This window comes from Leucoraja erinacea, chromosome 5, assembly GCF_028641065.1.
Source record: "Leucoraja erinacea ecotype New England chromosome 5, Leri_hhj_1, whole genome shotgun sequence".
NCBI classification, from domain to species: domain Eukaryota; kingdom Metazoa; phylum Chordata; class Chondrichthyes; order Rajiformes; family Rajidae; genus Leucoraja; species Leucoraja erinaceus.
Genome location: NC_073381.1, coordinates 77,789,978 through 77,802,028, shown reverse-complemented (window position 1 = coordinate 77,802,028; position 12,051 = coordinate 77,789,978). Strand labels below are relative to the sequence as shown.

General features: G+C 41.0%; 1 protein-coding gene across 1 annotated transcript in view; it reads right to left on the bottom strand.

The window, feature by feature from the left end:
- The window catches only part of LOC129697442 (midasin-like), a 182,418-nt gene that overhangs the window by 88,475 nt on the left and 81,892 nt on the right, over positions 1–12,051 (bottom strand). Inside the window, 10 exon segments of the mRNA XM_055636025.1 lie at positions 229–496; positions 921–1,184; positions 1,296–1,397; positions 2,390–2,578; positions 2,668–2,775; positions 3,976–4,173; positions 6,979–7,101; positions 8,585–8,796; positions 10,618–10,815; positions 11,182–11,418. Of these exon segments, the coding sequence (XP_055492000.1) occupies positions 229–496; positions 921–1,184; positions 1,296–1,397; positions 2,390–2,578; positions 2,668–2,775; positions 3,976–4,173; positions 6,979–7,101; positions 8,585–8,796; positions 10,618–10,815; positions 11,182–11,418 (1,899 nt within the window).

Sequence of the window (12,051 nt, the reverse complement as noted above, 5' to 3'; positions counted from 1 at the left end):
ATTTATTTTTATTGGTGCCTCCAAATTGTCTCTGAAAAACATGTAACCCTACAAACAATGCAGAAATGACTGCAACTCAACTTTTAGAAACTCTGTTTTTTCAATTTTGCATTGTTAATTTTACTTTCTCAAATATACCAGAATCTTCTTTCCAAAATATTTAAATAGCAAGCAATACAGAAATTTTAATTGTGTTGCCTAATCTATACATAACTCAGAAATATGTACCTGATGATGAGAGTGTGTTCAATTTGTTGTTGAACTGGTGAAAAACAGCAAGCAAATCCTCCAATTTGTTCACTGCATCTGTGGAAATGCCAGCACTGTGTTCCTTTTCAAGTAACTGAGAATCGCTCATCAGGAATGAATTCCAGAGTTTGAGAAGATTACTGCATTCATGGAAAGAATCCAGAGAGAGCAGCATATTTTTGATGATGGCAAAGACAGCATCTTTCACCTTCCCAATTAAACTTTGCCAAGGACGTAAAATATCAACCTGCAAGCACAAAAGACCACTTAAACTGTAAAGGTGCTTAGTCTGACACACTGTAACCTTTACTAAAGCATTTATTAAAGCACATGGTACACACGTCCCAGCACTGGCTGCATCCAGCCTACAGGCATACCGGGGCCAAAATGGGAGGAAGCAAGGGGAGGATATCATAGTTATACTGATATGATGGGGCGTGTTAATGGTGATGAGGTAGCTACATTATAGGTTGCATGCATAAACCATCTACATAAACAAACAACACTTTGCAACCACAGGAGATGCAACATCTGTCCCTATACCTCCTCCCTCAACTCTGTCCAGGGGTCCAGACTGTCCTTTCAGGTTAGACACAGGTTCACCTCCAACCTCATCTACTGTATCATGTACAGTTCCTTCTTACACAATGTACACGGCTTGTATATCTCACCTGTTCAAATCCACCAAGTAGTTCTGTGGTGTCCATAGCACTGTTCATTGCCATAACCTTTAAATTTTGTCCTGTCAGGAGGGCCAAGAGCTGAATTAGGCTGGTTTTCCCACTGGCAGCTGGTCCCACCAAAATTACCATCCAGCTCATCTGAGTGCACTTCATGACAGACTCCAGTGGTTGGAGGGAATGGTGAAGGATGGACAGATGTTTGCTCGACATGGGAACATTGAAAGCACTGCGTGAGAGGATAGAATAACCAACCTGAAACAGAAGGGTGACAGCAAAGGGTTGTGAACATTTTTTTTTCCATTTTTAAAAATGCATGATCTTGTTACTTGAGCTAATTGAAGTTGTCATAATCAAGTCACATACCTGAACCTGCTGTGGTGTGATATGGAATTTTCTGGACCCGGTGTAGGGATGCAATTGAATTTCATCATCGCCAGAGAAGGTTTCTTTAAATACAGCAAACATCTTGGAAGAAATAAAACATAAAATTAGTGTAGAATACAAGCTTGATTATTTCACCAAATTTTGCAAATTATGTAAATCTTGGGGAACAATCTCAGTTTAGGTGCATCTGCCTTGTAACCTTAACAGTTTTAAGGCGAGGGGGGAAAGATTTAAGGAACCCAAGGACCAACTTTTTCACTGATAGGGTGGTGGATATACAAAATGAGCTGCCTGGGGTGGTAGGTGAGGCACGTGCTATAACAGTATTTAAAATACATTTGGACGGGTTCACGCATGGAAAAGGTTAGAGGGATATGAGCAAAACGGACAGTAGAAGACCTTTGATAAAGTACCACAAGGTAGAAGGCAAAAAGGTTTTCAGAGGTTGGCAAATCTGTGGAAGTCATTGTCACACATGGCCATGGGAGGCCAAGTCTTTGGGGGATTTTTAAAGTGGAGATTGACAGGTTCTTGATTAGTACGGGTGTCAAAGATTGCAAGGAGACACATCGGAATAGGGCTCAGAGGGAAAGATAGACCAGCCATGATTGAATGGTGTAGACTCGACGGGCCGAATGGTCTTCTTCTGCTCCTATGACACATGAACAGATGAACATGGGCAGATGGGTCTAGTGTAGATGGGGCAGCTTGTTCGGCAAGGGGAAGTTAGGCCAAAAGGCCCATATCCGCACTGTATGATTCTCTATTCTTAATCTGATTGATGCAGCTGTACAACCACTGCCACAACTGCAGCTGAAAATTGGGGAAGAGACGGTTACGCATCCTCTCTGGCAAAAGTGGGAAATGTATAAACTTTAATTGTCACGCGTGCTGCAGTACGGGGAACAAAGGCAATGGTAGAGCGAAAAACTATTCGCAAGTTCAAAAAGGAGGCAAAGGAAGGAGAAATCACAACTTAACTACCCCAACTGTAAGGGACATATCATTGCAGAGGTCGGATTTATTGCAAGAATTGGCTGAAAGTAGAAGCTGCAATAGAGTGTCACTCTTACATTCCTCCTGTCTGCTTCCGTTCTCATTCGGTCTGCATACACCAAAACAACATGTTGGCCTGGATCATAGCACCCTGGCATTTGGTCTACCAACATCAATTGACACCATCGGAAGAGATCGCGTAGGTTGAACTCCCATGGACCTCCTTTTTGTCCCCATTTCCTTTCTACCATTACTTCTTGGTTAACCTTTAACAGAAAGTAGTTTGAATGACAATGAGTATTCAACTTAAGAACTCATTCAAACATGAATCATTAAAGTAAAAATAATACTTTACCTTATGATTAAAATGAACCATTTTACTGATGATGTTTTTACCAATAGCAGGAAAGATCGTTTCAGCAATATACTCCATGTCAGAAACTGAAAGTTGATCCACATAAACCTGCATTAAAAAAAAAATCAATATTAGTCTTAAACAAAGTACATTGGACACAACACACAAAGTAGCAACCAATTTTCTGAATTATCACAAGCAAGAGAAGGAGTTGGTTCAAGTACATTTTCTATTTGGTACTAGCGAATTACTTAAATGCAATGAATCAGTGAAAACTGCAATATAAATTACTGCTTTTGTACAAAATGTCGGTCCTGATCCGACTTTGAGCAGGAACACTACTGTAGTATTTAAACACAATGCCCAAACCAGATACAATGCTAAGTGTGACACAAAGTGCTAGAGTAACTCAATGGGATGGGTAGCATCTCTGGAGAGAAGGAATGGGTGACGTTTCGGGTCAAGAGACTGACGAAGGGTCTCGACCCGAAACGTCACCCATTTCTTCTCTCCAGAGATGCTGCCTGTCCTGCTGACTTACTCCAGCATTTTGCGTCTATCTTCGGTTTAGACCAGCATCCGCAGTTTCTTCCAATACAATGCTGTGTGGCAAATTAAATTGAATGACTACCTTTGCTCAAGCACACATTAAAGAACAAGGGAGTTCCAGATCCTGACCAGTCTTCACATTTCAGGTTAATTTAAGGTTAAAACAACTAAACAGGTCATAAGGTTCAGCATCTGCAGTTCCTTCTCAAACAGGTCATAAGATAATTTGGCATTGCAGAGTTGCTGTGGGGCTCACTACCAGTGTGGTTATTGTTCAAATGTCCCTCCCGGATTACACATGTTTATGGGGTGTATTTGGCTCTGGAAGTAAAATGTATAATTGTAATATTTTTATGCTATATGTGTGATTCTGGTAACAAAGGTTTGCAGAAATCCCTGAATTAAACATTAAGGAGAGGCAAGTCCCCCCAAATGTTGCAAACTGCATATCAAATAACCAGATAATGTTGCTTTAACTAGTCTTGATTATTCAGAATTTTTGGAAGGAGTATCTTTCTAAATATTATGTGGACAGAAAATACGAACGACAAATTTCAGAAAAATTCCAAAACTCAGCTATTCAAATTAATGCTGACAAGTTAATGCTTTGAACAATCGCTTAATTATTATGCAGACAGTGTCAACATCCAAATATAATCAAAGTCAGGCTTTTTCCTGTTTGCCAAGTGGCTTGTGAGTTTCCACAGTGACCCACGTTTACTGCCAAAACGTCAAAACGTACTCATTCTCTTGCCTCACCTGAGTGAACCTGTTGAGAAATGACTTGGGGAGGCCTTTCCTTCCACCTCCTTGTCTGTAAGGATTCTGGCAGGCAAAGATCTTGGTCTTCGTATGTTGCACTTTAAAGTGAAGTCCCAGCTCAGGAATAAAAACCTCAGCACGATGATCAAAGCAAGCATTCAGTCCCTCCAGAACAGACTGAGACGCCAGGTTTAACTGAGAAAAATAAATAATTCCAGTTACTTCATTCCCTTTTGAAGTTTAATACTAGACAAATTTATTGAGTACTATTTTCCTCCTTACATGTGTAATTCATAACATTGTTGAACAACACAAACACTGCATTATCTGCATTATCTATATTCTCTGTATGTATCATTTCATTCAATGACAAATTAAATATTGGATCAATATGGCACCAACCTTTAATTCCCAAACATTCTCAGGGCAAGCATAGATATTAGTTATGTCGGAAGGAACTGCAGATGGTGGTTTATACTGAAGGTAGGTACAAATTTCTGGAATAATTCAGCGTGTCAGGCAGCATCTCCAGCCAAAAGGAATAGGTGACGTTTCGGGTCAAAACCCTTCTTCTGATTTTATGTCTGTAGACATTAGTTCATAATTCCTGGGCCTTCTACATCTAATTATGGGAGAACCTCAAAATAATTGTTTGCACACAGAACCTTCGCAATGACTGCACCAAACTTCAGTGTGTCGCGGGATGCAGTCCTGCACCCAGTAAAGTGCCAGCTAACAGCTTTTAATGACGGATAGATGCTCATGCTGTAAGATCAACGAGTTCCGGGCAGACTAAGGTATTGATGCACGAAGGAACTGCAGATGCTGGTTTAAACCGTAGACACAAAAAGCTGGAGTAACTCAGCGGGACAGACAGCATCTCTGGAGAGAAGGAATGGGTGACGTTTCGGGTAGTGACCCTTCTTCAGACTGGTTAGGGACAAGTGAAACAAGAGATATAGATGGTGATGTGGAGATATAAAGAACAATGAATGAAAGATGTGCACAAAAGTAACAATGATAAAGGAAACAGGCCATTGTTAGCATTTTGAAGGGTGAAAATGAGAAGCTAGTGCGACTTGGGTGGGGGAGGGATAGAGAGCGAGGGAATGCCGAGGCTACCTGAAGTGAGAGAACTCAATATTCATACCACTGCCCAAGCGAAATATGAGATGCCTTTCCTCCAATTTGCGTTTAGCTTGACTGACAATGGAGGAGACCGAGGACAAGGTATTTCACTGCACTCATCTTCCTGCAGATGTCAACATTTGTATCTCTGGGAATAGTCCACTGAGTTTACTCCCGCTGTTGCGAATGAACAATTGTATTCCATTCCAGGCCTCCTTGGCAAACACACACTTCCAAAGACGGGCAACAGTTTCAGCTGGACTGTAGCCAGTTGAAGGGTTACCTACAGTAATGCTGATTGTGAATAAAGGATCATAAGACCATAAGACATACTGTAGGAGCAGAATTGGGCCATTTGGCCCATTGAGTTTGTTCCGCCATTCGATCATAGCCAATCTATTTTTCTCTCTCAACCCCATTCTCCTGTCTTCTCCCCGTAACCCTTGACGCCCTTTCTAATCCAGAACCTATTAATATCCGCTTTGAAAATACCCAATGACTTGGCCTCCACAGCTGTTTGTGGCAATGAAATCCACAGATTCACCACCCTCTGGCTAAATAAATTCCTCCTTGTTTTCATTTTAAAAGATACATCCTTTTATTCTGAGGCTGTGCCCTCTGGTCCTAGACTCTCCCACTGGAGTCAAGTCAAGTCAAATCGAATTTATTGTCATGTGCACAAGTATGATGATGTACAGGAGGAATGAAACATCTTGCCAGCAGCAGCATCACCAGCACAGACTCAGTCAGACGCAAAATTGTACTGATAGGTACTTGATGCCATGCACAGAAAAGCTGAGCCGAAGGGTCTGTTTTCACACGATGTGGTACTATGACAAGGACTTATCATCAGTATTTAAACAGTGATTTCCCCAGTGCAGACTTCATATTTCAAAAGTCCTGTAAAGCTAGCGTTAAGAGCTATAGAACAAACACAAATTCAATAGGTGACAAAAATATTAACAACCTCTCCAAAAAAAAAACTAGAATCACATAGTTTGGACAAGGGTAAAAAAAATGAAAGGTTTCAACAATTTTCTTTTTCAGGAGGGCCAGAAATACTATTGCAAAATTGAAATGAGCAAAGGCAGGATTATACTTCCATGATCCCTTGCACGTGGAATTTCTTATGAAAATCAGCCATTGTCAAGAAAGCCTTCTACAATGACTCATTCACTATACTTGGCCTCAATATTACAGGCCCATTTATTCAGTCATTTAGAAGCCCTGATGAATTGCTTGGTGAGGTACAGATTTAAGGGGCAGAAAGTGAGAAACATGAAAATTATCTAAAAGGTTTAGTATACCAGTTTCTATCTCCATACAGTGCTCCTGGTCCATTTAATAGTATAAAAACATAGAAAAATAGGTGCATGAGTAGGCCATTCGGCCCTTTGAGCCAACACTGCCATTCAATATGATCATAGCTGATCATCTAAAATCAGCACCCCATTCCTACTTTATTCCTTTAGCCCTAAGAACTAAATCGAACTCTCTCTTGAAAACATTCAGTTAAGTGGCCTACATTGCCTTCTTTGGCAGATAATTCCACAGCTTCACAACTCTCTGGGTGAAGAAGTTTTTCCTCATCTCAGTCCTAAATGGCCTACCCCTTATTCTTAAACTGTGACCCCTGGTTCTGGACTCCCCCAACATCGGGAACATTTTTCCTGCATCCAGCCTGTTCAATCCTTTAAGAATTTTATGTGTTTCTATAAGATCCTTATGAGTTGCTATTACTTGTTCCATACCCAAAGAGAACAGGCACTTTGCATTCAAAGAAAGCAGAAATTAAAAAGTGCTAATCGTGGAAATATACTCAGCCCACAAGATACTGCAAAGAGTTTATCATAACAATTGATCAGTACCCACCTCGTCTAAAACAATCCAATGTCCAGCCTTCAAGGCTCCAAGCAGAGGACCATCTCGCCAGGCAAATTGTCCACCTTTGCCACCCTCCACAGGCAGGTCCGTCCCAAACAAATCAGTCACATCCTATAGAAACAGACATCATGCTCAATTTTCAAAGCAATGGGTCAAAATTAATAATTCAACCAAGCAGCAGAAATACGGCATCAAAATAATGTTTCTAATTTATAATTTAGTACATATCTCTGGTTCCAAATTACCTCTGTTTCCAAACACAGTGATTTGCTCACTTATCTCAGGACTATTTAGTTTAGAGACACGGCATGTAAACAGGTCTGTCGGCCCACCGAGTCCACACCGACCAACAATCACACGCACAATAGTCCTATGTTATCCCAGTTTTTCATTAGGGGCAATTTACAGAAGCCAATTAACCTGCAAGCCTTTGGAATGTGGAAGGAAATCAGAGAACATGGAGAAAACCAACTGTCACAGAGAGAACAAGGTTTGTACAGACAGCACCTGTAGTCAGGATTGAACCTGGGTCTCTGGTGCTGTTAGGTAGCAGCTCTACCGCTGTGCCACATTGGTTGCGATTAACGGTCCTTTACCCATATTAAAACATTGACAAAAATTCAAAAATCTATTAAATACAAATTACTTAGAGGCAGTGTTATGTACAGAAACAGGCCATTTGGGTCGCCTTGCCCGTGCTGAACAAGATGGCATATAAGATTAATCCTATTTGTGCTGAGTTGGCTTAGAACCCACTATACCATTTCTATCGATATATCTGCCCAAGTGTATTTTCAAAGTCACAATTATATCTGCTTCTATAGCTTCCTCTGGTAGCACATTCCAGAAATGTACTATCCTCAGAGTAAAACAGGTGCCCAAAGTCCCTTAAAGTGCCTAAAGGTGCCTTAAATATCTCCCTGGATCTCTATCATGCCTGTAGCATCGGTACCATCCAAAATTGAGTTGCCAGCCTTGCCCTTCTCTCAGACATGTTTCATTTATGGCGATAATCACCCACTCCCAGATTCAATCCACACCGTCTGTCCAGCGTGATGTTAAGCATCTAACCTTCAAATAAATAGTTTAAACCACTGAGGGAAGGGAAGAGGAGGGTTACTTTGTCACCCAAAAAATTGAGAATTAAATGTTCATACCATTGGTTTGTAGGCCAAGCAGAATACAGTTTCTCCACACACAGTCGCCTCACTCTGACAATGGAGACGGCCCAGGACTGAAATGTCCATATGGGAATGGGAATTAAAATTGATAGCAACCGGGAGACAGGCTGGTTAACATAGATAAATAATGCAGAAAAATAATTTTAGCATGGTACTTTCATCTTGTTTTCAAATTCCCTTGTAATAAAGGCCTGCTTTTCCTGTGTATTATTTGATGAAGCACGTACAAGAGCCCCCAGGTCATTCTGAATGCAACACTTTTTGATCTTCCGCTATTAAAAAATTATGCTCAGCAGTTTTTCCTATCACATTGGGATATGGATTTGTGCAGTAAAGTGGTCGCAGGGTGAAAGATCAGCCATGATTTACTGACAGGCCGATCACAAGATTAAATATTTCCACAACAAACTTACTGTTTGCTCAGAAAGGTTAATTCGGACTAGTTGGTTTCCTGAAGCCTTTGCCAGAGCTGCTACCAGGCTTGTCTTGCCAACTCCTGGTGATCCTTCCAAGAGAATTGGCCTGCTTAACTTCAGGGCCCGCAGTACTCTCTGAGCATTCATTGCCGTCGTGCCGGCATTCAGTGCATAGTCGTCAAGAGCGACACTTTCTCCGCCTGCCCCTTCTGAAAACATTAATACACAGTCATTGTTCATAAATACTCAAGATATAAATCCATTTACTCAACAGAAGGTTAAAAAAAAGAAATTGAACAAAATATTAATTGAAAGATGTTTTATTTTAAAAAGACAAGCATTCATAATTTAGGATGCAAGACTGGGCTTACAACAATAAAAACAAACGCTGCTGTTGCTATATTAAAATGCATTTCAGTTGGAAAAGATGCAATTAAAATAAAAAGATGCTGTGTGGGTGGCACAGTGGCGTTTCTACCTTACAGCACAAAAGGCCCTGTTTCGATCCTGACTACTATTGTCTATATGGAGTTCGTACGCTCCCCCTGTGAGATTTCTCCGGATGCTCCGGTTTTCTCCCACACTCCAAAGATGTAGAGATTTGTAGGTTAATTGGCATCAGTAAAATTGTAAATTGTCCCTAGTGTGTAGGATAGTGCTGGTGATTGCTGGTCAGCGGGACTCAGCGCAAAGGGCCTGTTTCCGCACTGTATCACTAAAGTCTAATCAAATCCACTAGCAGAATCCAAGAATGCAAACGTTCTTACGGGAGGAAGAAAACAGTTTTGCTTTGAAGAAAAATTAGCCGCAATGTCTTTGAAGGCTTTGATCTGCTAGTATGACTACTAGTATAGCTATATCCGCCTCATACCATACTGTCAGTTGCCTACGGTAATGGTGAGCAAATTATCGTAGCAAATCAATTGGTCAACCAACAACTCGGATCAAAGTAAAGAACAACACAAAATATTAGACTATTTGGGAATGATTACCTGGCCAGAATGTCATGCAAGCTTCCTACTACAAAGTCATATTAGAAATTAGGCACAGCTGAGAACAGAGTCAAAATTGGAATTTGCTTGATCTTCTACTACCGTGGTCTAAAAACATGGCTTCAAAATCTTGAAAAAATAATAATCTGTTGGCATTGAACAGTGTACTTGCTATACGACTTGGTTGAAGAATAACTTTAATTTTTAGTCAATACAAACTTGAGGGAACAAGTCTATTAAAAAAATGACAAGAGTTTTAAGATATCACTTGCTGAAGCTGCAAAGAGTTGAAAAAGTGGTTGAGAAAGCACCAACAAACCCTGGGTCCTTTAACGAGGCATTGACGCTATCAGCAAGGAAGAACCAGCTTTACAAGAATGTTTTGCGCACAGATTGTTTCGTTTAGAGGTACAGCATGGAAACAGGCCCTTTGGCCATCAACTACCCATCATACTAGAATGTTATCACACTTTCTCATCCACTGCTTACACACTAATGACAATTTAGAGGTTAGCTAACCTATAAACCCGCACGTCTTTGGGATGTGGTGGGAAACCAGAGCACCCAGAGGAAACCCACACGGTCACAGGGAGAATGTGCAAACATGACACAGACAGCACCCAAGGTCGGGATCGGACCTGGGTCTCTGGCGCCATGAGGCAGCAACTCCACCAGCTGTGCCACTGTATTGCAAAAGGCTCCAAGAACAAAACATTCACCTCCAGGGATGAGGAAATGGAATCCAGAGGAAGAAGCTGGTGGCGATCTGATCAAGATATTTTAAATCAACAGCAACACAATTTTTATTCATTTAATCAGGGTTCAAGAAAGAGGAAACATAAAGAAGCAGTCTAGCAAAGTAAAGGATTGTTTTTGCTGAAGTAATGTTCAGAGCAATAGAAATGTCTCCACACATGAATGACCTAGCCTTTTTAAACTTGGTGACCAAAACACAACTTAGGCTCTTTAAACAGAAGCTCGGGTGAAGGGAAGTTTTATTTTCCAATCCTGAAAATTGCTTTTCGACCACATGCTCACCTACAGGGATGTAGAAAGGATGAATTCCAAAATAGCGTTTGGTCGCTAAAACTTTCCTTTTTCTCTTCTCATCATAACAGTTCAGCATGCTCCACAGATGTTTCTTCACCCGTGTAATCGCTGATAGCTTTTTAAAAAGAAATTCCAAGCACGCTTTGCGAGCAGCCAAAGTAGCTGCAGGTGAACAAACTGTGGAACCTGGAGGAAATTAAGTCAAACAGGATAAAATATCTTTACTTTGGAGAAAGATCTGCAAATAAGCCCCCCCAATTACTCAGGAAAACAAAGATCTATTTGCCCCTACACATGACATGCACTGAACTTCTGCACTGGAAATTTCTGTTGAAAATATTCATCCAAGAAATTTACAATTCATTCATTTTCAGAATTTTGAGGAAAGAAATATGCCGAATGTCCCAATACCATGCTCTGTGGTTGGGTGCATTTTAAAGCTTTCCTCAATCATAATTGTGACTGTTTGATTTAGAAGTGGAGCGTTTTAAATACTGAACATTTCTTCCTTCCACTCCCTCCGTCCCATTCCCTGCTTACACCAACACATACCTGATCCAAGGCCATCAATACAAATGAGACAGGCAGCATGTATGAATGCAGTGACAGGATCGAGCTGGAACCCACTGCGTTCATCCAGATCCACTTCTGGGGTCACTCTCTTAGTTGTAACATTCATGAAGTTTACCCAAGACAGAATATCACGAATACTCAATGTACATCGACGTCCAAATTCTTGATTTTTTAGCCAGTCAATGAAATCCAAAATGAGCACAGCAATATCTTTGCCTAAAATGCACAGAGAAAAATTAGTTACCTTTCAGAACAGTATTAGCAAAAATAAAAAGGTAGCTGAGGCAATATTGATGAAACATTTAGACAGGTACATGGATAGGATAGGTTTAGAGGGCTATGGGCCAAACACAGTCAGGTGGGATAGTGTAGATTGGACAGGTTGGTTGTTGTGGGCAAGTTGGGCCGAAGGGGCCATTTCCACACTGTAAATCCATATATTTCCTAAAAATGGAGAAGACCATTCAAACTTACCAAGCCTGTAACTCATTCCCACCTACCTCCCCAGATGCTCCACTCAACTACAGAAGTGGCAATTTACAGTTGACAGTCAGCCTATCAACCCACTCATCTTTAGGATGTCTGAGCAAACCAGAGCACAAAAGAAACCTATAAAGACAAAGGGGAGAAAATACCAACTCCATATGGACAGCACTGGAAGGTTAGGATTGAACCAGGGTCTCTGGAACTGCATGGCAGCACCTCTATTTACCTGTGTAGGAAGGAACTGCAGATGCTCGTTTAAACCGAAGATAGGCACAAAAAGCTGGAGTAACTCAGGGGTACTGATTGGGGATGATCAGCCATGATCACATTAAATGGCGGTTCTGGCTCGAAGGGCCGAATGGC